At 44.6% G+C, this 26,319-nt stretch overlaps 1 protein-coding gene across 3 annotated transcripts in view; it reads right to left on the reverse strand.

Annotated features, from left to right (window-relative positions):
- Positions 1 to 26,319, reverse strand: part of NINJ2 (ninjurin 2) — a 76,670-nt gene that overhangs the window by 7,998 nt on the left and 42,353 nt on the right. The window contains exon 2 of one of the 3 annotated variants that reach the window (XM_027593863.1): positions 3,851 to 3,963. The exons of the other annotated variants lie outside the window; for them this stretch is intronic. Coding sequence (XP_027449664.1) covers positions 3,851 to 3,886 — 36 coding nt within the window. The 5' untranslated portion in view covers positions 3,887 to 3,963. The remainder of the gene's footprint in view (positions 1 to 3,850; positions 3,964 to 26,319) is intronic. 3 annotated transcript variants of the gene reach the window in all.

Here is a 26,319-nt window from a genome sequence, read left to right on the forward strand (position 1 = left end):
CAGCAGCCCTGGGCCATACCAGATTACTCACTGTTCCCTGAACACACCCCACCCTTCCCGGCCTGCTCTGGCTCAGCTCTAGGACGAAAGGCCTTTCTTTCCCAAGCCCTCTCCACCCACCAAGCCTCCCCTCCCTTCTAGAACCTGTCCCTGGGCACGCTCTGCCCAGACCCTGGGCAAAGGCTGCCCTGCTCTGTACTGGCCTAGGCTTTGTTTAGACCTCTCTAGATGGCTCCTCCAGCCACCTACTTTACTGTAGGGATTTCATCTTCAGTATACCTGGGTCCCCTCAGTGCCTAGCTCGGTGACTTGCCCCACATTCAATGCACAGTAAAGGATGATAACATTGAACTTCTTTTCTGAGTTTTTTTCTGAAAAGGTAAAAAGAAGGGCTGTTTGAGGGTGAGATTTCACACACGAGGACTTCTGGGCGAAGGGAGTAGTGTTTGGACAGTGAATCTGCCTTTAAAAGAAAAGCCCCTGATCAGGGATAGCCCTTTCCCCCTGGCTGGTATCCAGCCTCAGGGAGTGAATGACTCAGATTGGAAGCTGCCACAGATATTTAGGCCAAAACCTGCGAAGGCCCAGACCCCTGAGGCCTCCATCTGGGGCAGGCGCTCTGACCGAGGGCTTCCCCGTGCCAAGAGCAGTGGATATCACTCTTAAAAATCAACAGTCTCTAAACCACCTCGGGTGGGGTGTCTTGCATGCTCTTCCGGTAATAATAATACTACTCAGCTGACCCAGAAATCTCCAAGCCTTGGGTGCAGGCTTGGTGAGAAGCTCCAGCCCTTGGCCCAGGCTGCAAACCCCGGCTTTAGGGCAGGAACACCGGCCACGTGGGCAGAGCCCCCGTACCCCAACCGGGAAGGTCTGCAGTACTACTGTTGTCCACCAGGGCCCCCCACTCCAGGAAATAGCTCTGGGAACCCTGGGTTAGCTCCACCTGCCAGGGGCCAGGAGCCCAAGTGCTTTTGATCCCTCTGTGAGTTCAGGAGGTGACAGGGCTGCTTTCTAACAAAAGGGGGCTATATATAAAAGGAAGAGAGTGTGCAGGGAGGGACAGGAAGGCATAGGGGTTGTGATAGGAACCCCAATGGGACCTGTTTCCTCTTTCTTAGGAAGGATTTTCCACCTACCCTGGAAGAGGTCACCTTGTCAGGGGCTTTCAGGAAACACTGTCATCTCAGTTAGAGTCCAAAGTTAATCATGGCTTTGCCACATAGAAATTTCCAAAGAATTTTTCTGCGCTCTCTCCCAATGCCCTCAACGAGAGTACTTTCTGAATTAGCACTTTGCTCTGGGGCTTCCAGACCCATCTGGCATTTGCTCTAGGCCCCACGTTGACTTTGGGGCTCTCCACAGCATTCCCCAGGCTTACCCCACCCATCTCCACTCACTGCAAGCCTCTTCGTCTTTCAAGGGCCAAGAAATTGAGCTAAAGTGTGAACAATAATAATGATAATGCTGTAGGCCAGACACCCCCCCCAACCCAGAAGTGTGTGGTAACAGTCCCGTTTTATAGGTGAAGTCATCAAGGCTCTACGAGATCATCTACCCAAAGCCCCCGTATACAACGGGATGGTCCTAGTGTCAAAATCCTAAACTGATACCCTCTCTTCTATACGGGTGGTTCTTTCACGGTGGTCCCTCGGGAAGCAGCAGCAGCGCCTGGGAACTTATGAGAAATGCAAATTCTCAGGGTCCAGCCCAGACTTACTGAATCAGAAAGTGGGGGGCAGAACCCAGCAATCTGTGTTTTCAAGGGATTCTCCCGCGATCTCAAGCTGGAGGGCCACTGGTCTACACCATGCTACCAAATTGCCACGGTTAGTGCTTACTGTCCTCTGAGCTCAGTGCTGGACCCTTTTGTATTGTTTCTGTGACCGGATGCTTTTAACAACACCTATTTTACAGAGGAGAAAATCGAGACTAGGAATGATCCAGTAACTTTGCCCGGGCTCACCCAGCTGTTAAGTATTAGAGCTGGGATTTGAACCCAGGCAGGCTCTGGAGCCTGGGTGCTTACCCACGACACCATATAGTCCCTGGAAGCATTGGCATGAATCATAAAGCAAAATATCAACATTCCACATGACGGTGTGTGTGAGTTTTTAAGGTCCTCACTAGATTATACATTTTTTAAAAGATTGTATTTATTTGAGAGAGAGTGCACACAGCAGGGGGAGAGGCAGAGGGAGAAGGAGAGAGAGGGAGAAGCAGACTCCCCACTGAGGAGGGAGCCTGACATGCAGCTCCATCCCAGGATCCTGGGATCATGACCTGAGCCAAAGGCAGGCGCTTAACGACTGAGCCACCCAGGCGCCCCTGTCCCCACTAGATGATACGCTTCTCAAAGGTGAGGATGATTTCCTTGGGATTTCAGGTAATTAGAATAAGAAGCAGTAAGAGCTGAGCCCACAATCTCTGGCGACAGTCCAGGTGAGGAGACCTCATGAAGCAGATCCTATCTGACAGCGAGGTGGGAAAAGGGAAGGTGGTGCATTTCCCACCCCACCCAGGCCTGCCGGGAAAGCCTGCCAAGATTCCTACTCAGTTCAGTTCAACAAACATGTTTTCGGTCCCTACCATGTGCAGAGATCCCTGTCTTCCCCGTATCCCTGTTCTAATCCCCTAAAATGACAAGGCTTAGCAGAGAATAAAGTGTATAAAGCGGGGGGGGGGGGGGGGGGGGGGGAGGGGAGCCAGGAGATCAAAAGACCTTTTCAATCCCACCCCAGCAGATCAACCTCATGGGAACGAGGACTCTGTCTTGTTCACTGCTGTATCCCAGAGCCCGGCAGGCTGAATGAACGAATGATGCACTTGTCACCCCTATATTCATTCAGATGGGGTTTGAGAGGCAGAAGCATGGTGAGCTGTGCTCCCCAGGTTTCTCTCTTCTGTGGAGCCCCTTACATGGGCATGTCGACTCCTGACCCCCTTCGTCCTCCCTACAGCTTTAGCGCACACGTGTGTGTGTGTGTGTGTGTGTGTGTGCTTGTGTGTGTGTGTCTACTGTCCCTGCGGTCGCAGTGCCTGGGTCCTGGCATAGATGAGACTGGCTGCTGGCAGGGAATGATGCTGTTACACTCACTGCAGCCCCAGAGGCAGATGCGATCAGGATAGACAGGAGTCCCTGGCGCAGAGTCCCAGGGACCGCAGCCAGGGTAGAATCTGCCATCAGGGGTCCGCCAGCCCTGCGTCACTGCCCCCTGACGGCGTCACCCAGTCCAAAGAGGTGGCGGCCTCACTTCTGGCCTGCCAGCCCGCCGGGGAGAGCTGCAGCCCGAGCCCCCGGAGCCCCGCTCTGCCACCAGGCCCCTCAGACCCTGCAGACCCCGCCTGGCGCCTCACACCGGCTCTCCCTTCCGTCCTCAGGATCTGAATGTGGAAGGGAGGTGCAAAATCACGCATTCTCACCGTCCCAACCCCACTCTGAGCGACGGCTCTGACGCCATGGGCCAGGAGCTGGGGAAACGGTTGGCCTTGAGCTTGGATCGGAACTGAGCCTGGCTGCCATTTCTTCTCTCTGCGGCCTGGGGCCCGTCCTGCAACCTCCCTGTTTCTCAGCTTCCTCCTTTGTAGAACGAGAGGACCCCCTCCCCCAATTGTGAGGAGCCAGAGCATTGTCTAGTCTACAGACGTGGAAGGAATGAACCTCTGCCAAACTCTGCCAAACCCTTAGCAAAAATGTCCAGTGGGTCCAGGCCGGTTCTCACCCAGCCCCCCCCGACATGCTCTAGAACTAGATCCACCGTGGGTGCTAAATGTGTTAAACGGCCCAAACTCCAGAAGTTTTCCAGATTCGCAGCCTCTCTCTTAATAGCTGCATCTGTTCAGAACTCACCGTGTCCCAGTCACTCTTCTGAGCGTTTTTATGCATCTTCTCCCTTCTCGTAGAAGCCTTACGGGAGAAGCGCAGGCTCGGAGGGACTAGGTGACGTGCGTGGGGTCACACAGCTAGAGAGAACAGAGTCCAAATTTGAACCCAGGTCTGTCTGAGTCTAGAGCTCTAACTCTTAACCACTGTGTTGTTCTGTAAGCCTCCTGTCTAGCTTTGGAAGGCCGGATCTCTGAGGAAACCTTTCCTCTGGTGCCGGACACAGTATCTGACCGGTGGTGTGTGCTGGGGAAGGAAGGAAGAAGAAAAGAAGGAGGAGGGAGGAAAGGCAGGCCGGCAGGCAAGCAGGCTATCCCTGCCCTGAGCCGCGGGCCCAGACCCAGCCTGGAAGGACCCTTTCGACAGCCCGGGGCAATGCCCCAGGGCAATGAGGGGGTTGCTGGGTCACCACTGTGCCCTCGCTCCCTTTCTAAAAATACAAAGGACATGGGCTGGTCAAGGCTACCAAAGAGATATCCAGTTGCTGTCTGGGGTCAGTCGTATACGGGCTCCATCCTGCCACTTGGCACCTGCTCCCTCCGGGCCCCCTGCCCGAGAGCCGACGCGGGTCATCCCTGGGACTGTTTACTGCAAGGCAAAGTCCACTTCTGCAGCGGTAGGAGCTCTGGGGCCACCAGGCGCCACCCAGCCTCACCCCTGCTGAACTGTGGGGCAGCGGGACAGTTTTGGTGTCTTTTCCCCTCATCACTTTGTTGCTGGGGTTCCTTTCCTAACAGCCATCAAATAGGGGCAATGAATCTCTCCGGCCCCTTTGGAGTTGGAACAACAGCTGGGTTCCAGGATATGGATACTGGCCTCTGAGGACCCCTGGAGTCAGGCTTCAGCGCTGCCCCTCGATCACTATGGGCCCCGGGGCCTCGGTTAGCCACCTGTGAAAAATGGGAATCACGTGATTGCGAAACAGTGCTAGTGTTATCCTATTTTTAGGTGAATCTGAGAAGCTATGGACTAAATATGAACAGTGTCATCTCTAGTATTCTTTCCCTTTTTGTGTTCTCTGAGTTTTTTTATTTTTCCTCAATGAACGTAGATGAACAGCAAAAGAAAATGAACAATGAACAGTAAAAGAAAAAAAATGTTAAAACAACCACATCATTGGTATTGAAGTGTTTGTCTTGACTTACAGGACGGTTTGAGGATAATGTCTATGAAAGTAGCTTGCCAACTTTGAAGAGCTTTGCAAATGTCTGGGGTTCTTAATACAATGGCACCTGCGGGCACTTTGGAACAGCAGGGGTGGGTAGGGGATAATTTGCTCCCACCTCCACACCAGGAGACCCTGTAACTGGGCAGTCCCGCTCGTGGGTTCTAGCCTCACGGTGTAGACTCACAGAGGCCTGGCCATGGGGTGTAACTACCTGGCCTGCTCCATGGATGAGTCAGCAACATTGAGCACCCACTGTGTGCAGTGCCCCGTACTCTGTACCGAGGAGATAGCTCTGTTTGCTTTCCAGTCAGTCAGCAAACACTTACTGAGCATCTGTTGGGAGCTAGTCAAAGCCCAGAGGGCATACTGTGGAGATGACTCATTCCGACAGGGAGTTGGTGATAAACTGTAGAGACGGATGGGTGCCACGTGAGATAAAGACAAAGTGGGAAAGTAGGAGAGCATCCACTGGGGACGTCAGAGGAGACCTCATGGGCTTCAATGCCATCTCAGCTGGACCTCGAGGGTAAGAAAAATCTTTCAGAATGTTCTTCCTCTGGTGATCACAGAGTCTGTCTTAGGAACCAGTACCCTAAAGGGAGAGACTGGTAGACACATGATAAAAGGTTGCCAAATGGGTATAATGTAACCCACAGTAACTTGCAGGGCCCAGGACAGAATGGACATGTGGGGTCCCAAGTTCAAAATTATTGAGAATTTCAAGATGGCATCATCAGAGCACCAAACCAAGTGGGGACCCTCTGTGGTGCTGGGTCCTTCTGAGCAGGTCCTGTGAAGCCAGGCCAGCCTCTTAGTAAGTGTGGGAGAAAAGGATGAAAGATTTCTTGCTGCCATGAGGACCACGGGCCTTGGGAAACCCAGTGACTACTTCACCGTTTGCATCTTAGGTCAAGGTTGACCTCCAAAAGGTGAGGTAACCTAGCCTGATCTGTTCTGTACTTACCTATTCCCTTTGGTAGCCGGTGCAGGGTTCTGCCTCTTAAATAATGGTGCCAAAAAGGCCAGGGGCTGTTGGCTCCTTTCCCAAGAGCCAGGATTGGGGAGCAGCAAAGAACACAAATTCAGATGCCTTCAGTGGTAAAAGTGGTGGGAAATGCTTCTCCCGGGGAAGTGCAGCCCCGCCCAGAGACATTCAACTTCAAACCCTGCAAACGTCTGTCTGTAACAGGACAGCCCTATGGCCAGCCCTCTCGTTTTGTAAACGGGGTAACTGAAGACCAAGAGTAGGCAAGGGACTTGTCCAAGTTCCCACAACTAGACAGTGCTGAAAGTGGAGCACAACTTTCCCAAACTCCCATCAAGGGCCCTTTCCCTACTGGCCAGTTGCCTTTCCGTGCTCTCTGCACAGGACTAAGATTGCAGGGTGCTGCATTCTGCAGTGGTCTTCAGACCTCTAGGAGGATGCAGTTCACTGGGCTCTAGCGGTGTGGAGAGAAGTTGAGGTCTGGCTGGAAGATGCTCATCTGCCCTACCTGCATGTCTTTAACTCTTATTCATGGGCAGATGTAGAATTGCCAGAGATGGAGAGGTGCCTAAACAAATGTCTGGGAAAAACAGCCAAAGGGACACAGTAGGTACTGGGCGGGGGGGGGCAAATTCTAATCTGCTACAAACAACCTATCAGGGGAGGAGGCTCAGACCTTCCTGTGGAGTATCTTTGTCAAGGTCAAAGAGTATTGGAGTCGGGACCTGGGTCAACAAAAAGACTAGGAGAGGCAGGAATCAAGACTCAGGAAACCAGGGCGGGCTGTGGACAAGGAGGTTGGGATCCAGCTGGAAGCTGTCCTCTCTGCAGGAAGCAGGTGCAGGGGCCCCAGGGAATGCAGACAGGCTGAACCCACAGCGAAGCCCCCAGGTAAGAAACACTCCAGTTATTAATTAGCGGCTCAAAGTGCCCTGAGGGTGTCAAATATTTACTTTGCACAGGACAGAACGTTTACACATGCGTAATCTTACAGAAATTCCATGGCTGCCTAAGGACATCAGCTGAGGCTGCACATTAAGGACCAGCAAAATGAACCCCAGAGGAGGGAAGCCACTTTCTTAAGGCTACCTGACTAGTCAAGTTCTAGAACTGGGACAAGAATTCTGACTCTGATGCTCTGTGATCTGGCCTCTAGCTACTCTCCATCCCCCACCTCTTTCCAATGCTACAGGTGGTCCTCCCGATCTCTGTGCCTTTGTGGAGTGGTAACAAGGGAGTCTGATGCTTTGGAGGCAGGTACATATTTGTAGAGTAGTGACTGAACGTCTTGTCCCCACTGTTTGGAATGTCCTCTGTGCCCCTCCTTGCTATCTACCCAATAAGCTCTTTCTTCCATCAAAGGTGTTATTTCCATCATAAGGCCTTTGATGACACCTTCCCTCTGATGACTCTTCTGTTCTCTCATTGGACTGTGAACTCCTTCAGGGCGGGGACCTTGGCATGGAGCTGGCCCTTCTGACAAGTAGGAGTTGTTTAGTTTATGAGGGAGGGGTGGTATGACCTGCCAGGCCCACTCTTTAGACATAAAACTGCAAGCTAGCACAGTCCATTCCCCAAACCAAGGCACCATAATGACAACCTGACCTGGTCATTGCACATGCTCTAAATGCTGTAGGTCTCCCCTTTTAAAAACCTCCTGAGGAGTGATATCACCAAGATGGCGATCTAGGTTTTTCCTGACTTCATTCGCTCTCCCAAGAAGAACAGCTAACAACTATTCAAGAATAAGACATGGGGTAAAACTGAAGCACCCCCCTGCACCACAGAGACCAAGACAGACTGCATTGGAAGGATGGATGTTAGCTGAGCCTATTGTGGTGGTCATCTCCCAATGTATATAAATCAAACCATCATGCCATGCTGTATGCCTTAAACTTATACAGGGATGTATGTCAAGTATTTCTCAATAAAACTGGGTGGGGGCAGAAGAAAAAACAGGGACTTAGACAAGGCTATGTAAAGACAGAAGCAGAGATTGGATTTATGCCATCATAAACCAAGGAATGCCCAGGATTGCTAGCATCCCCTGGACAATACAGGAAGTAAGGAAGGATTCTTCCCTAGAGACTTTGGTGGGAGCAAGGCCCACTGACACCTTGATTTTGGACTTTTAGCCTCCATTTTAAGCAAAATTAAATTAAATTATCTTCCTGGGGCGCCTGGGTGGCTCAGTTGGTTAAGCCACTGCCTTTGGCTCGGGTCATGATCCTGGGGTCCCGGGATCGAGTCCCGCATCGGGCTCCCTGCTGCTCAGCGGGGAGTCTGCTTCTCCCTCTGACCCTCCCCCCCTCATGTACTCTCTCTCTCTCTCTCATTCTCACTCTCTCAAAATAAATAAATGGATCTTTAAAAAAAAATTAAATTATCTTCCTGAAAAAAAAATCCTGGTATGCAAACAGCAAATTAATTTACAAGAGAGCAAAACGGAGGAGGGGGATTCATATTGAAAGACTCCTTTCAATAGCACCCTTGGTGAATATTTTTCTTTCTTTTTTAAAAAGATTTTATTTATTTATTTGAGAGAGAGAGAGAGAGTGGGGAGAGGGCCAGAGGGAGAGGGAGAGGGACAGGAAGACTCCACACTGAGCATGAGCCCAAAGTGGGATCCCATCTCCCAACCCTGAGAGCATGACCTGAGCTGAAACCAAGAGTCCACTGTTTAACCCACTGAGCCACTCAGGTGCCCTGAGTATTTTTCTAATCTTAGATGGAGAAAAGCCTTCATAAGCATGACAGGAAATCAGAAACCATAAAGGATCAATAAATTTGACTGCATAAAATTAAAACTATTTGAATGCATAATAATAATAATAATAATAATGGCATATACCCTTATAGTGCTTATTTCATGCAAGCACTAGGCCGAGCATTTTATATGCCTGCGCTCATTTTGGTCTTGTAACAATCTCATGAGCTAAGTGCTGTTCTGATTCCTCAGTTTACAGATGGGGAGCCAGAGGTTGAGTAACGAAATTCTGTTCATTCGGCTAGCTTGTTAGAGAGGAAGCTGGAGTTGGCCTTCAGACCCCGGGCACTAGCCACTCCCTGCACTGCCACCATAAATGTCAGAAGACAAAGACAAATGAGAAAAAAGATGGCAACGCATGGGACAGAGGACTGATTTCTCTGATATACACAGAGGTCTTTAAAGTGAACCCAACAGAAAAAATCCCACGCAGAAAAATGCATGTCCCCATTACATGGGCGGCAAAGATTCAACTGACTGATAATATTCAATTTTGGTGACGATGTGGGTAAACAAACATTTTCATACACGTGGTGGGAATGTAAATGTAATTTATTACCGAATGTACCCAGATTACTACAATCTTTTCTGAAGGACAATTTAGCAATTATCTATTAAAATTTAAAATATTCTCATCCATTTACCTAATAAGTGCATTTCTGGGAGTTTCTCTCATAGAACATGTTCTCCGGAGTGCATTTCATCCACACGATGAAATACTGTGTATGTCTTTAAAAAGGATGAGTTAGACCTTTATGCATAAATATGGCAGGAGATATAAAATGGAGGAAAAAGTCATTATGAATATGACTATGATCCTATACTGATACAAATTAAACAAAAAATTCAGAGTGTCTGTTTTAGATTACTATACATTTGTATAAGCATAGGAAAAAATATGGAAGGAATTCGTATCACGGTAAGGACTTTCCCTTTCGAAGTTATATGTTTTCCCAATCTGAATTTTCAAAGGAATCTCTACACCCAGGGTGAGGCTTGAATTCACCAGCCGGAGATCAAGAGTTGGATGCTCTACGAACTGAGCCAGCCAGGTGCCCCCTCAATTTGAATTTTTGACAACCAAAAGGTCATTCTTTTATAATCAGGAAAAACAGAAGTAAAGATAAAATTAAATGTAGATAAAATATTTAGAGATACAAAGATAAAATTAATTAAAGGGTGACATCTGTGTGTCTGGCAGGGCAGCAACTCCTATACATTCACAGTCTGGAATCTTGCCCCAGGAGGATTCAACCTGACGACAACTTTCCAGGAATCTGGCTCCTGCATAAAGTGAGCGCACCACTGGTAATCTTCTGCACGGGTCTATTTGCCTAGTGCCCATTACAACAGGCTGCCCGGGCCACTGCTGCAGGGCATTTGGAAGCCTGTCCCGGCCAAAAGGGAGGCCTGACTGATGCTTACTGCTGAGCATAACCCAGGACAATACCTCTTCCAAGCAGGTGGCGAGTAATGCATTATGATCAAGATTACAGCGAAGTGGTGAGAAAAAGAGGTCCTCATGAGGTCCTCTTTTTTATTTTATTTTAGTTATTCATTTGAAAGAGACCTCGAGCACAAGCAGGGGGAGAGGCAGAGGGAGAGGGAGAAGCAGGCTCCCCGCTGAGCAAGGAGCCCAACCAACATGGAGATCTCAGGACCTGGAGATCACGACCTGAGCCAAAGGCAGACGCTTAACCCTCTGAGCCACCCAGGCGCCCCTGACGCCTCTTTTCAAAATGGTGTGATGGCTCCCAGGGTCAGTCGTTAGGGCCCTTCACCTTCCCAGTGTTCTTGTGAACCAACAGTGAAGGCGGTTTTAGGTTCTGCAGGCTGGTGGGGCCCCATCCCTTAGCAAGGTTCAAGCGGCACTGTGCCCAGCTCTCAACCCCTGCAGCATCACCCCTCACCTCCTGCCTGCTGACAGTGCTCTTCGGGGCAAAAATAGCCCCGTCACACTCACAGTGCCCAGGCCCGCACATGTCAGCAGGCTGGGGCTGCTGACTCTCTGGAGGCAAGAACCTTTCTTGCTCAGTACTGCTAAGAAATGCAGGATCCCCCCCACCCCCACCCCCTGCCTGGGACTGAATGCTGACTGGGCTGCACGCTTGGTCAGAAGGCTGGGGGCCATTCTGATTGCAGAAGGTTCTGGAAGGGCAGTGTTATGAGAGCTCCATAGAGCTGGTCTTAAAACCAGAGGCCTCTCAGCTGAGCCTGGAGTCCCTGGAGGGATGGTGTCTGCTGGGGACAGACGTCACCAAGGGAGCTCTTGAGCGTCACCAGGCTAGCTTCTTTCCCCAGTCCCTTGGGCATCTTATCTTATCGAGCAGCTGGCCTGGGGGCGCTGCCGGGATTTGTGGGAGCCGCCTCTGAAGGCCAAGTGTGTTTCTCCAGAATTTCTCAGGGATGAGGGGGCAGGGTCTGAGCCTCAGTGTAACAGAAGAGCCTTCTGAAAGACTGAATTGGCCGGTGGCAGGTGTGGTACATGAAGTAACTTGTCACTTTTGAGCAAAGAGACCCCTATTTTTACCAAGTCATCCCCTTGCCTTTCCTGCTCTGCTCATTGTGCCAACGGTTCCTGAAAACTAAAGGCCAGGCTGGAGCCAAACACATATCTGGTTCGCATTCTTGATGAACTTTCCATTGATCTTTATAATGGATACAAATGTGGTCTTTGAAGTCAGAATGGTGTCAAATCTGGCTTTCCTACTTGCTAGCCGGGTGACCTTGGACAAGCTAAGTTCTCTGAGCCTTGGTTTCCTCAAGCACAAAATAGGAACAAATGATAGTCCCTACCTCACCTCTGTCACTGGGAAGATGAAAAGAGAGAATACATGTAAAATAGTGCAGTGCCTGTAAATAATACAAGGGGACACTTTCAGCCCTGGAGTATTCAGAGGTGAGTTTCTAATGCTTCCCCCCGCCCCCCCCCCCATTTCTAGAAACTCTATTTGTGATTTTTGTTAGTTTTTCAAATTTATTTTGATAGTCTCTGTTCCTTCTTCCTTCTTTCAATCTTTTACTTCATGTTTTTAAGCATATTAATAATTCTAAGGCTGCAGAATTCAGTGTGTATTTTACACTTACAGCACATCTTAATTCAGGTACTAAATTTTCAGAGGTTCAAGAGAAATGTAGTCTTCCCAATGCAATAAAGTTGGGCTTGAAGGAGAGCTATTTTACCTGCTTCAGTATTTAAATTTTAAATTAATTAAAATCACATAAAACTGAAACAATCCAAATGTCTATCAACTGGTAAATGGAGAAATATAATGTGGCATATCCATATAATGGAACACTACTCAGCAATAAAAAGGAATGAAGTCTGGATACATACCACAGCATGAATGAATGAACCTCAAAAATACTGTGTTAAGTGAAAGAAACCAGATACAAAAGACTGCAAACTGTATGATTCTATTTATATGAAATGTCCAGAATAGACAAATCTATTGAGAGCACCAAAACCTAACCACTAGACCACCAGGAGCATCTAGACAAGTCTATTGAGACAAAAAGCAGATTGCCTGACACAAGAGCGGAATGGAATATGATTGCAAGTGGGCATGAAGAAATTTTTGAGGGTGATGAAAATGTCAAATAAAATTTTAAAATTCGGTTCCTTGGTTACATTAGTCACATTTTGAGTTGCTCAAGAGTCACGTGTGGCTAGTGGTTACTGTACTGGACAGGGCAATTCTAAATACTATAATTCATAAGCCTAACAATTACACACTGGGCTGCATACTTTATGAAATTCTTACCTTTATTTTTTCTTAACCAAAGTGCAATAAAACTATAAATTAAGGCTTAAATGACCACATGTCATAAAACTGAATATTAAAGCTTAAGTGTCTAAAAACTTGGAAGTTTAGGAGTGCTTGGGTGGCTCAGATGGTTAAGTGCCTGACTCTTGATTTTGGGCCAGGTCATGATCTCAGGGTTGGGGGATTGAGGCCCACGTCAAGCTCCGTGTTCAGCAGAGTCTGCTTGTCCCTCTCCCTCTGCTCCTCCACCCTTCACGCTTTCTCTCTCCCTAAAATAAATGAGTAAATAAAATCTAAAAAAATTTTTAAAACTTGAAAGTTTAAAAATATGCTTTCAATACACTTTTATGTTCCAAAAAATAAACTAAAAATTCAAATACACAATAGTCAAGACTACATAGTACTTGCATAAGGATAGATATATAGATCGATAAAAAAGAACTGGGAGTCCAGAAATAAATGCTCATTTATGACTAATTGATTTTTAACAAGGTTGCCAAGACAATTCAATGATCTTTTCAGCAAATGAGGGACAAATGTAAATTTATGTGTAAAAGGATGAAGTTGGACCCTGACCTCACACCATATACAAATATTAACTCAATATGGATCATAGCGGGGCACCTGGCTGGCTCAGTCGGTAGAGCATGTGACTCTTGATCCTGGGGTAATGAGTTTGAGCCCCACATTGGGTGTAGACATTACTTAAATCAATCAATCAGTCAATCAACTTAAAGCAAACAAACAAAATACCCAAAATGGATTATAGACCTAAATTAAGAAACTAAAACTGTAAAACACTTAGAAGAAAGTATAGGAGTAAATCTTCATGACCTTGGGTTAGGCAATGGATTTTAGGTATGATGCCAAAAACATAAGCAATAAAAGAAACAATAAATTGAGCTTCATCAACATTAAAAACTTCTGTGTTTCAAATAACACCATCAAGAAAGTGAAAAAAAGAACTCACAGAATGGGAGAACATGATTTGCAAATCATGTATCTCATAAGGGGTTAATATCTAGAACATATAAGGAACTCATACAAGTCAATAAATAGGAAGACAAATGATCCAATTAAAAATGACCATTTTCTGAAAGTGCTACATGAACGGCCACAGTGCACATGAGAAGGTGCTCAGCATAATCATCATCATTAGTTATCATTGTAAATAAATGAAGTACAATTTCACACCTACTAGAATGGCTACAACAAAAACCATTGAAATACCAACTGTCGATGAGGATGTGAAGAAACTGGAAATCTTTTTGCTGGTGAGAACGTAAAATGGTGCAGCCACTTTAGAAAACAGCTTAACAGATCTTCAAAGGTTAAACATAGAGTTACCGTATGATTTGGCAATTTCACTCCCAGATACTACCCAAGAGAAAGGAAATCATATATCCACACAAAAACTTGTACATGAATGTTCATAGCAGCATTGCATTGATAACAGCCATAGCAGAAATAACCCAAATGTCCATCAGTCCATTTGGCCTAAAAACCAAATCGAATGTAGTATATCCGTACAACGGAATGTTATTCAGTGATTAAAAGGAATGGAATACAGATACATGGGAAAACATGGATGAACCTTGAAAACATTATCCTAAGTGAAAGAAGCCGGACACAAAAGACCACATATTACAGAATTCCATTTATATGAAATGTCTAGAATAGGTAAATCTGTGGTGGTAGAAAGTTGAGTAGTGGTTGCCAGGGACTAGGAGAAGGGAGGAATGAGAAGTAATGCTGATAGGTACAGGGTTTCTTTTTCTTCCTTTCTTTTTTTTTTTTTTTACAGGGAGGAAGAGAGGCAGAGGGAGAGAGAGAGAATCTCAAGCAGGCTCCATGCCCAGTGCAGAGCCCAACGGAGGGCTCAATTTCACGACCCTGAGATCATGACCTGAGCTGAAATCAGGAGTCAAATGTTTAATCTACTGAGCCACCCATGAGCCCCTCTTTCTTTTTTAAAAAAGTTTATTTACTTATGTATTTATTTAAGAAATCTCTACACAACACGTGGGGCTCAAACTCATGACCTCTAGATCAAGAATCACATGCTCTTTCTATTGAGCCAGCCAGGTGCCCCCCAGGTTTTCTTTTAAAAGTGATGAAAACATTCTGGAAACAGATGATGGTGATAGTTACATAATTCTCTAAATACATTAAAACCCATTGAACTGTACACTTTAAGCAGGTGAATTTGATGGTATACATGTATATTCCAAAAAAGCTGTTTTTTAAAAAATCAATTACAGATTTCATAGTTAATTTTGGGAATCAAACATATTATGGAATGTAGTAAAAGCTGTATTAAAGGTAAACGCTGTCATTAGGGGCACCTGGTGGCTCAGTCGGTTAAGCTGCTGCCTTCAGCTCAGGTCATGATCCCAGGGTCCTGGGACTGTGCCCCGCATCAGGCTCCCTGCTCAGTGGGGAGCCTGCTTCTCCCTCTCCCTCTGCTGCTCCCCCTGCTTGTGCTCTCTCTTTCTCAAATAAATAAATAAATAAAATCTTTTAAAAAATAAAATAAAATGGAAAAAATTAGAAATCTGAATATCTAAAATATATCAACTTCTCAAATTAAGTTGTTAGGTTCACCAATAATATTGCTTGATGCAATAATTCTATTGTTTATTTGGCAAAATATTAAGGCATGGTTGTTAATAAAAAAAGAATAAAGGGGAAGACATGCTCTAGAAAATAACATCTATTAAATAAACAGATCAGTCAACTTTGAAACAGATCTTAGAATAAATAAGAACGTAATGAATGTTAAGGAAATACGGACTTATCAGGGAAAGGGATACATTATTCATCAAATAAATTTCAAATAACTTAAATAATAATTAAAGGTAAAAAAAGAAATAATAAAATCAGTAGACAAGATAGTGATCCTGTAATGGGGAAGGATTTTCCAAACATAAAAAATGTGGGGGTGCCTGGTGGCTCGGTTGGTTAAACATCTGACTCTTGATTTTGGCTCAGGTCATGATCACATAGTGGTGAGATCGAGCCTGAGTTGGGCTCCGAGCTCAGCGCAGAGTCTGCTTGAGGTTCTCGCTCTCCATCTCCCTCTGTGCCTCCCCCTGCTTCCATGCTTTCTCTCTCTCTCGCTCTCAAATAAATAAATAAATAAATAAAATCTTTTAAAAAGTGACAGAAATCACCAAGGAAAAGATGAATAGCCATCACAAATGTTAAACTTTTGCCACTTGTAAAACTTCTTAAAAGGCACATGGGGCGCCTGGGTGGCTCAATCGGTTGGGCTCAGTTGGTTAAGCATCTGACTCTTGATATCAGCTCAGGTCGTGATCTCTGTGTGGTGGGATGGAGCCCTGAGTGGGGCTCTGCACTCAGTGTGGAGTCCATTTGGGATTCTCTCTCTCCCTCTGCCCCTCTCCCCACTTGTGCGCTCGTGCACTCTCTCTCTCAATAAATAAATAAATAAAATCTAAAGCTATGCCACAAATTTATATCCTGAACAAAGACACCCTTAATGTGCGTTAAATATATTCATGACCTCAGTTTTCTAAAGCTAAATGAAGTGACTTTATATACACAGGGAAGAAACCAGAATGCTAAACACCAAAATGTTAGCAGTTATAGGCTGTGAGCTTATGAGTACTGTCTGGGTTCTACTACCTGAGTAACCTCGGGCAAGTCATTAACCTCTCTGTGCCTCAAGTTCCTCACATGTAAACTGAAAATAACAATAGCGTCCTCCTGACAGAATTGTTGTGAGGACTAAATGAATTGATGCAGGCAAAGAGGTTACAACATTGACTGGCATGTAGTCAGCGTTCAATAAATCCCAGTATTGCTATTATTATCATATATTTCCTTACAGATGGGCTTTTGGAGCTTCCATTTTGTGAGCCAGGATATTAAGGATTGTAACCCATGAGAACATTGTCTGACACCAACAGACTTAAATGTTATAAGGATCGGATAAGTGAAAATAGGTCTGACAACTCAATGAATAAAGATAATGCATACTATTCACATTACATAAAGCCAAGGAGTTATTAGACGTGATGAATTGAAGTCTCAAAAAAAAAATGTATCTTGAGATGAAATAAGGCCAAGTGAAATTCCTACTTCTCTTGCCATTGGCCAAGAAGATTTCATGGATCTTCTTTTAAGGATCTTAGCAGCCACAGAAGAGAATTTATTGGTTGGAATTACCATTAACAGTTAGCATTAAGAAGTGTCATAGGAGCTTGCCTCTCTGAAAACAGAGCTAAATCTGAACGGAAGGTGTGGATGGATTGGGTGTGGTCAGTATGGGAGGAATGCTGTGTTGTTAGGGGCCAGAGGGCCCAAGGCCTCTGCCTTGTTGTACCCCCTAGGATACCATTGAACTCTTCAACTATAAGGGACTTTCTGCTATCACCAATAGGATTTTCTTTGTAATTCTGGGCTCTTGTGGAGGTGGGAGTTCCCCTCCAGAGACAACTTAAATCTCTCACATGTAAACGCATCTCACAAACATCTGCAGATGAGGCTTGGGTAGAGAACTGAGCTTGTTCATGGATGCAGAGACAGCTGCTGACATACAGAATCCAGGCACTGAATTGTGTGTGAGCCCATAGACATTTGTTCGCTGTGTGTGTAGCTATGTACAGATAGTACTTTGCCAATGACCTGTTTCTAGAATGCCCAGGGATGATTCTAGACTTGGCTACATCGCAGGTGCTTTCACTCACATCCCCCTGGGCATCCAGAGGGTGAGTGCCAGAACCTAGGTTTACAACCGCATTCTGGTGCTCCCTTCCTGCTTTTCCTCTCCAGGGAGAGGGGACCCACAGTGGATTCTGGAGAGAGGCTGGGGTGGCTGCCTCAGCTTGCCCGTGATAACCAGACTGGGCTGTACCAAGGGTGTGAATGGTGTAGACCTGGCCACAGGCCACCTTCAAAGAAGGAGCTCACTCATGACTCAGCCTGGGCTTGTAAGAAATGAAGAGAAAGGGAGGCAGATGATTAAAAAATGGTCATCAGTTGAACCTAAGTACCTAATTGGAGTCATTCGAGGTACTTCTAATGTACACCAAACTTAATAGCAATGATCTCTGGACAATAGAATTAAGGGAAATTTAAAATCCTTTTTAATATATATTTCTACAATGTTTGATTTTTTTGACAAGACTGTACTTGTTTTATAAGCAGAAAAAGAGAAATATTAAAGTAAATAGATAAAACACAAATTTAAAAAGTCGTTCCTGTGTAGTTAATTTGTCAGTGGGTCTCAAAAACCTTAAAAATGTGCTTCCCGTTAGAGGTAAAATGGAACTACTTTAAGAATACTCACTGTGGTACCATTTAAAACAGTGAGAACAGGACATAACTGACAATAGGGGGTTGGTTAAAGAATTATGGTATAATCATACTATGGGATATTAGTATTTTAAATGCTAATTACTTTAAATGTTATTATATGAGAATTATGATGACAGATACTTAGAGTAGAACACAAACCAGTAACTAAATGTGTGTACTTCATGACCCTACTACATAAATCAAAAGACTGGGAGACTCTTAAGAGCCCAGAAGTCCACTGACAGATGAATGGACAAAGATGTGATATATATATATATATATATATATATACACACACACACACACAATGGAATACTACTCAGCCATCAGAAAATGAAATCTTGCCATTTGCAACAACGTGGAAGGAACTAGAGGGTATTATGCTAAGCGAAATTAGTCAGTGAGAGAAAGACAAATACCATACGATTACTCATATGTGGAATTTAAGAAACAAAACAGGTGAACATAGGGGAAGGGAAAGAAAAATAAAATAAGATGAAAATTGAGAGGGAGGCAAACCATAAGAGACACTGAATTCTAGGAAGCACACTGAGGGTTGCTGGAGGGGAGGGAGGTGGGGGATGGGCATTAAGGAGGGCACTTGATGTAATGAGCACTGGGTGTTATATGCAACTGATGAATCACTAAATTCTACCTCTGAAACTGAAAAAAAGGTTCTAAATTCTGAATTTGCTTCATTTAAAAAAATTTTTTTAAATTTTTATCGATTTTATTTATTTATTAGAGAGAGACTAGGAGCAGGGGCAGAGGCAGAGGGAGAAGCAGACTCCCTGCCGAGCAGGGAGCCTGACTTGGACTCGATCCCAGGACCCTGGGATCAGGACCAGGGCCGAAGGCAGACGCCTAACTGACTGAGCCACCCAGGCGCTCCTGATTGCTTCGTTTTAAGAATAAGAAGATATTGATATATCTTATATTGCTGTACCTTTGTAGTGAAGTAATTACTACATTGGAACCACTATTAAAATTATAAGCTTTTAAAAAAAAAGACTGAGAGTTAAAATGAAAATGTTAACTGTGGTTATTTCTGAGGGGTCGGATTATTGGCTTATTTTGATTTTGGGTTGTCTTTCTGAAATTTTCAAAGATTCTATAATAAGCGTATTACATTGTAATGATGTTGTACAATAAGTCTTTTAATATTAAAAAATTCTATTTATTGAGAGATGAGAATAACAAAGCTAAATCCTAGAAATTTAGGGGGGCTCGTAGCCCACAAGAATAGGTGTGTCCTAGACACAATGGCAAGTCACGCACTGAGAGGAAGAAGCTGTGTTAAGCTTCTTGCCATCGCTAACCCTCACAACATTCCTCAAGGTGAGGATTATTATCCCCATTTACAGATGAATAAATGGGCTCAGAGAGGTGAAGAGACACATCAAGACCTCACAGCATGTTCTAGCTTTGCTGGCATTTGGACCCAACACTCGGCAGTAGGGTTGGGCACTAGGAACCCCAGCACCCCCAGAGTGTGGAAAAGTGCCCCCCCCAGGGGGGTGGCTGGCCTGCTGCCTCTCCTCCTCAGAGAGGTCAGGCTTGCAGCCCAGCACGCCTGAGTGGGGGCTCACATTCCTCCCTAAGATGTCCCCCACTGGTGACACTTTTCACACGGCGGGTCTCTGAACACAGGACACCTCCAATGCCAAGGTTTACACCCTTGAGGCAGTGGCCCCCCTCCTTCGGCCAGACTAGCAGAGCCCTGATGTTCAGCAGCCCTCCCCTGCCTGGCTTCTGAGTCTCAAGGAATGTGCCCCGAAGCAAATTGACACTGGGATTCACATCCACTCCTTTCCTGCCCCAACCTCCTGAGCAACTGGGGGGGTCTTGGCTGCCACCAAGCTTCAACACCTCAGGTCTGACTTTCTCCAAGTGAGTCTTGGAAGGTCCTTTGAACTGGGTCCTCTGAGAGGCATGAAATGGCGGTGGCCAAAGTTAGGGAGAGGTGGAGCTAGAATCTTCAAAACTGGGTGGGGCAGAGACACGGTTTGAAATGAGTTCAATCGGGGGAGGGGTGGGGGGCAGAACTGTTGTTAAACTTCTTTTCTTTTGTTCCCCATTTCCGTTAGTGTTGTTCTAATATTTATGTAATTTAAAAAACCCCACCCTGAGTTCTCCAAGAGAAAAAAAGATTTGTAGACATTTCCCTGAATCCCTCAATAGTTAACCACCACCAATTCCTCTGTCCTTTGAGATTCAGGACAGACTGGTTTAGGGCCACATATTCAGCTCTCTCCTCTCTGTAATTCGTCTGCCATTTATTGCATTTGCAGAACCTGCCAGAGCAGCCAGCACATGGTGAATGCTCTATAAATATTTGTTGAATAAATGAACAAACTGGGTTTGCATCCTCATTCAGAACACATTCTTTTTTTTTTTTTTTAAGATTTTATTTATTTGACAGAGAGAGACACAGCGAGAGAGGGAACACAAGCAGGGGGAGTGGGAGAGGGAGAAGCAGGTTTCCCGCCGAGCAGGGAGAGCCCGATGCGGGGCTCAATCCCAGGACCCTGGGATCATGACCTGAGTCGAAGGCAGCCACTTAACGACTGAGTCACCCAGGCGCCCCCCAGAACACATTCTGAGGCTTGCAAGTAGGGAGGTGCTTTTTGTATTATTTGCTGTTAATAAAAGGAGATATATTTTTATTTTTTATTATTTATTTTTAAGATTTTATTTATTTATTTATTTGACAATGAGAGAGAGAGAGCACAAGCAGGGGGAGCGACAGGCAGAGGGAGAAGCAGGCTCCCCGCCGAGCAGGGAGCCCGACATGGGGCTCAATTCCAGGACCCTGAGATCATGACCCAAGCCAAAGGCAGACGCTTAACCAACTGAGCCACCCAGGTGCCCCAGGGCATATCTTTTTAAAAAGCAAAGAAATTATTTTCTATGGAATAAGAGTGTCAAGTTAGGCACAGTTTATTAATTTGTCCGACTCAATATCGGTACATCCCCTAATGAAGCCAACAACAATCCCTTAAGTCACCATCAGATTGAGAGGAAATGTGTCACCTCAGATTTGATCTAATGTGTTGATAAATTGAGAGCACTGTGCATAAGATAAGCTGGAGACTTCCACCTCCAAGAGTGATGATGCTGGAGACTTGCAGTTAGACATGCTGGGTTGATTCTAGAAATCCCACTGTGACAGCTTTATTGAAATGTAACTCACATACCATACAGTTCCCTATCCAAAGTGCAAAATTCAGTGGCTTTTAGTGTATTCACGGCATTGTGCGGCCATCACCACAATCAATTTCAGAACATTTTTATCACCCTGAAAAAAACTCCATACCCATCTCCTCCCCATCCCCTGGACTCCATCTTAGGCAACCACTGATCTCTTTTCTCTCTGTGTAATTCCCCTATTCTGGACATTTTATGTAAATGGAAGCATTTGTGACTTTGGGACGTTCGCTAAGCATAATGTTTTCAAAATTCATTCATGTTGTAGTGTGTATCGGTACTTCACTTCTTTTTATCATTAAATAAAATTTCATTGTATGGATATACCACATTTTATGTAGCCATCTTCAGCTGATGACCAGTTGAGTTGTTTCCACTTTTTGACTATCATGAATAATGTTGCTTTGAACATTCATTCATTGTGTGAACATATACACCTAACAGTGGGGTTGCTGGGTCCTATTGTCTATGTTTATCTTTTTGAGGAACTGCAAAACTGATTTCCAAAGCGGCTACACCATTTTACATTCCGATGAGTACAATATGAGGTTCCAATTTCTCCACATCCTTAAGAGCATTTGTTATTATCTATCTTTGTGATAATAGCCTCCTAGTGAGTATCAAGTGGTATCTCACTGTAGTTTTGAATTTGTCTTTCTCTGATGGCTAATGATGTTGAACATCTTTTCATGTAGTTTATTGGTCATTGGTGTATCTTCTTTGGAAAAATGTTATTTGAATCCTTTGCCCATTTAAAAATTGGGTTATTTGCCTTTTTATTATAGATTGTAAAAGTTCTTTATCTATTCTGAATACAAGTCCCTTATCAGATATATGATTTGAAAATATTTTCTCTTGTGAAGGTTCTCTTCTCGCTTTCTTGATGGTGTCATTTGGAACACAAAAGTTTTTAATTTTCATGAGTCCAATTTATTTTTTCCTTTGTTACTTGTGCTTTTGGTATTACACCTAAGAAAGCTTTCCCTCATGAAGATTTACTCTTATATTTCCTTCTAGAGTTTTAAATTTTTAGCTCCTACATTTAGGTCTATGATCCATTTTGAGTTAATTTTTGTGTGTGGTGTGAGGTAAGGGTTCAGTTTCATTCTTTTGCGTGTGGATCTCCAGCTGTCTTGGCACCACCTACTGAAATGACTGTTCTTTCCCCCACTGAGTTGTCTTGGCATTCTTATCAAAGATCAAACAAATCTGAAGGTTTATTTATGGACTCTCAAGTCTATTTCATCCATTTGTAGGTCTGTCTTTATGCCAGTATCACACTTGATTACTTGATTACCATAGATTTGCAGTAAGTTTAAAAATTGGGCTATGTAAGTCCTCCAAACTTGTTCTTTTTCAAGATTGTTTTGGCTATTCTGGGTCCCTTGAAATTCCATATTTTTAGGATCAACTCTGCAAAGAAGTCAGCAGGACTTTTTTTTTTTTTCTTTTAAGTAGGCTCCACACCCAATGTGGAGCCCAATGCAGGGCTTGAACTCACAACCCTGAGATCAAGACCTGAGCTGAGATCAAGAGTCTGATGTTTATCCAACTGAGCCACACAGGTGCCCTGAGAAGCCAGTGAAAGGCATTTTTTAAAAAGATTTTATTTATTTATTTGAGAGAGAGAAAGTGAACAAGTGAGAGCATGAGTAGGGGTGTAGGGGTTGGGGAGAGGGAAGAGCAGACTCCTCACTGAGCAAGAAGCCCAACTTGGGACTTGATCCTAGGACCCTGGGATCATGACCTGAGCCAAAGGCAGATGCTTAACCAACTGAGCCACCCAGGCACCCTTGAAAGGGATTTTTTAAAGTATAAATTGCAAGGACAAAGAGAATGGGAGAAGAAAGTAGAGTAAGGAGGGGTAAATGATTTGACCAAGCAGTAGAAGCTGTGGTCCGATGCCTGCAGAAAGGAACCAATAATGGGACATGAGAAGTTCAGGAAGACACTGGGTTTGGAAACATAGGGTACCAAGGAATGTGGAGTGAAGTGCAGAGTTGAGATGGGGGATGAGCTAAAAGTCTATTTGCAGAGAAGTCCAACACTCCAGATATCCCCACACATCCCCTCAAGGCCTGCTTCGCTTCAAGGCAAGAGATTAGAGATCTGCTCTATTCTAGAGCAGTGCACGTAAATTGTGGTTCATGAACTGGTTTAGGCCCACAAACTTTGTTAGTGGCCCTAATAAGATAAGCACATAAAGTAAGAATAAGTGTTTAGAATTTTTATAGAAATTTGAAATTGCCTCAACATTCAAGTGAGTTCTCAGTGGATTCTTCTTGCTCAACAGGATATAGACCAGTTTGGATGTTTGAACTCCTATTGGAAGTCATGTGTGATAGGAGATATGAACTAGCCATGTGCGTTAGAACTGCATGTGGGTCCCTGACAGATCGGAAATTTAAAAACTGGTCCTTTACCACAGACAGCTTGAGAAGCATGCTCTAGAGGCTGACAGACTCCATTGTATGTATAGTTAGGAGAGGGTTGAGGCTTCTGGTTAAAAAGCTCCATTTTCAGCAATAGGCTATCCAGCCTTCCTCCCACACTCATTCAAGAAAATTGGCGGGTAGGCTTATATCCTCCCCCAACACCTCTCCCCAGACACGAGTCTAGAAGATTCCTATCAGAAAAGACTTAATGTCCCAGAGAGACTTTTAAATGCTGACATTTAGAAGTCCCTTCAGGTAAAAAGCTGCTTGACACCCCATCTCAATATCTCTACAGTAAAGCTCTTCTTTTTTTTTTAATTTAATTTAATTTTATTATGTTATGTTAGTCACCATACTACAGTAAAGCTCTTCAATGGATAAGCTATACCCATGCACCTAAAGCTTAAAATAAACTTGTAAAAGTTTCCTTTTGTTTTTTCAAATAGGCTTTATACTAATATGGTTCAGAATTCAAAAGATTCAAAAGGGTACAATGAAGAGTCTTCTGTCAGTTACTTCTTCGTTTCCTTCTGGTAAACTGTTTAGTGCCTTTAATATAAATAGAAAGTCTACGTGAAAGACAGAAAACAAGTTAAAGGAATAAGAAGTGCAGAGAAAAGAATGTAGAGACAAGAAAGTTCAAGAAAAGGAAAAGAATCATGCCCTGGAGAGAGAAGAGAAGCTGTTACACCCGTGAAAGAACAGTGGCCTATTAGAAAAAGGAATATTCAACGAACAACAAAAGAAAACTCTGAGAATTTAAAAATATAAATATTTAAAATTCAACTAGAAAAGTTAGAAAAAGTAGTTTATAAAATCTTCCAGAGAGTAAAACAGAGAGATAAAGGGATGGGAAATTAGATACAGAAACAAGGAAGATCAAAGGATCAGGTCAGAAGATCCAACATCCTGATAACAGGAGCTCCAGATGGACTGAACAGAAAAAAAAAGAGAGAGGAAGAAATAATTAAAGAAATAATCAAAGGAATTTTTTTTTTTCCACAACAGAAGGATATAAGTTTCCAGGTCAAAAGGACCCATCAAATGCCCAGTATAATGAATGAGGAAGGAACCATCCCAAGGCACAGCACTGTGAACTTCCAGAACACTGGAGGTCAGAGAGAAGAATCTAAAAACTTTCAGAAGTGAGATAGAAAGGACAGAGGTATGACATGGTATTGGATATTACAACAGCCACTCTGGAAGCTGGAATTCTATACATGGGGAAACTATCAATCCAGTGTAAAGACATTTTCAGTTATGTTAGTAAGTAACATTTTACTTTCTTTGCTCTCTTTCCCAGGAAGTTACTGGAAGATATGCACCACCAAACCAAGGCAGTAAATCAAGGAAGCAGAAGACATAGGATCCACAAGACTGTGGGTAAAGTTGCCTTGGCCCTAACCAGGATGGAGGGGATAGGAAAGAAGGAAGGGATGGAGGGAGAATGAAGCAATGAAGTGCGTGCAAGGATACCTTTGCTACTCAAGGAGTTAGAACCAACAGCATCAATATCACATGGGAGCTTGTTAGAAATGCAGAATCTCAGGCCATCTCCCAGACCTACTCAACAGAATCACATTATAACAAGATTCTCTCTGCACATTAAAGTCTGAGAAGCACTGTCCTAATATACCTACCTCACAAGGTTGAGTACTGGGCCTATTGGAGGTAATATGTAGAATTATGGTAATATTCTACTGGGCATAGTAGAGGTAATATGTAGAATACCTGACCATGTAGTAGGTACTCTGTAAGGTATTGAATATGAAGAAGAAGAAGGAGGAGGAGGAGGAGGAGGAGGAGGAGGAGGAGGAGGGGGAGGAGAGGAAGAAGAAGAAGAAGAAGAAGAAGAAGAAGAAGAAGAAGAAGAAGAAGAAGAAGAAGAAGAAGAAGAAGAAGAAGGAACTAGAAACACTCAGGAGTGACAGTCTCAGTCCCTGCGTCCACGGTAAATGGTGGTTCTGAACCAAATTACAAAAACAGGCACACAACAGAAAAGGCAAAAGTACGTTTCTACCAGGAAACAATTTTCAGCTCTCTTCAGGGAACCTGTCAGGTTAGTCAGTCCAGGTGTCAACAAGGGAAACCAGTAAGAAAAAACCAAAAGAAAAAATCGAGTGTGGCAATTGGCTGGGAGTGAGTGACAGACACCCATCATCTGGGTGACATTTGGCAGGGGAAATGCTGAGCTAACGTTGCCTTTCTCAGCAGGGCAAGCATTCTGCCCCAGCACTCAGGAAGTAGGTCAGGAGGAAATATCCTAAGTGAGCAGCACTGAATTGCTTTTTCAGGCAGAAATCTGTGGCTCGTAGGACTGGGGGAGGATGGGGAATGGGAATGACAGGAGGTTGGGGGGCCCACTGCGGGGGTAAGGGTAGGAAATTGCATCCCATTCTTGGCAGGAGCAAGACTGCCTCTCATATAGTTTTCCTGGCTCCAGTCCTTTGGCATTCAGCCACCTTCTCTGTGCTGGGGGGGGTGGTTCCAGTGACTTTCTAATGCTGAGCAAATCTCAATGAAGCCTGGGATTGGAGAGATTTGAAGGGAAGGAGATGTGCTTGCAGAAAATCCGTGTCCTAACTCAGCCGTCAGTGTGCTGTGGATAGAGCGTGATGACCCCAGATCCACACCTCCCCAAGAGTTCTTACTGATCATTGCTTCCTAATTGCCCACCAACTGAATGGCACTGAACTCAATCCTTGAGAGTCCTTACCGCAGAAGCACCCTCAGCCCTCAAAGAAATTACACAGTAGGGTGTCCAGTCCTTTAAAACATCTACAGG

Source organism: Zalophus californianus, chromosome 9 (assembly GCF_009762305.2).
Source record: "Zalophus californianus isolate mZalCal1 chromosome 9, mZalCal1.pri.v2, whole genome shotgun sequence".
In the NCBI taxonomy this organism is placed as follows: domain Eukaryota; kingdom Metazoa; phylum Chordata; class Mammalia; order Carnivora; family Otariidae; genus Zalophus; species Zalophus californianus.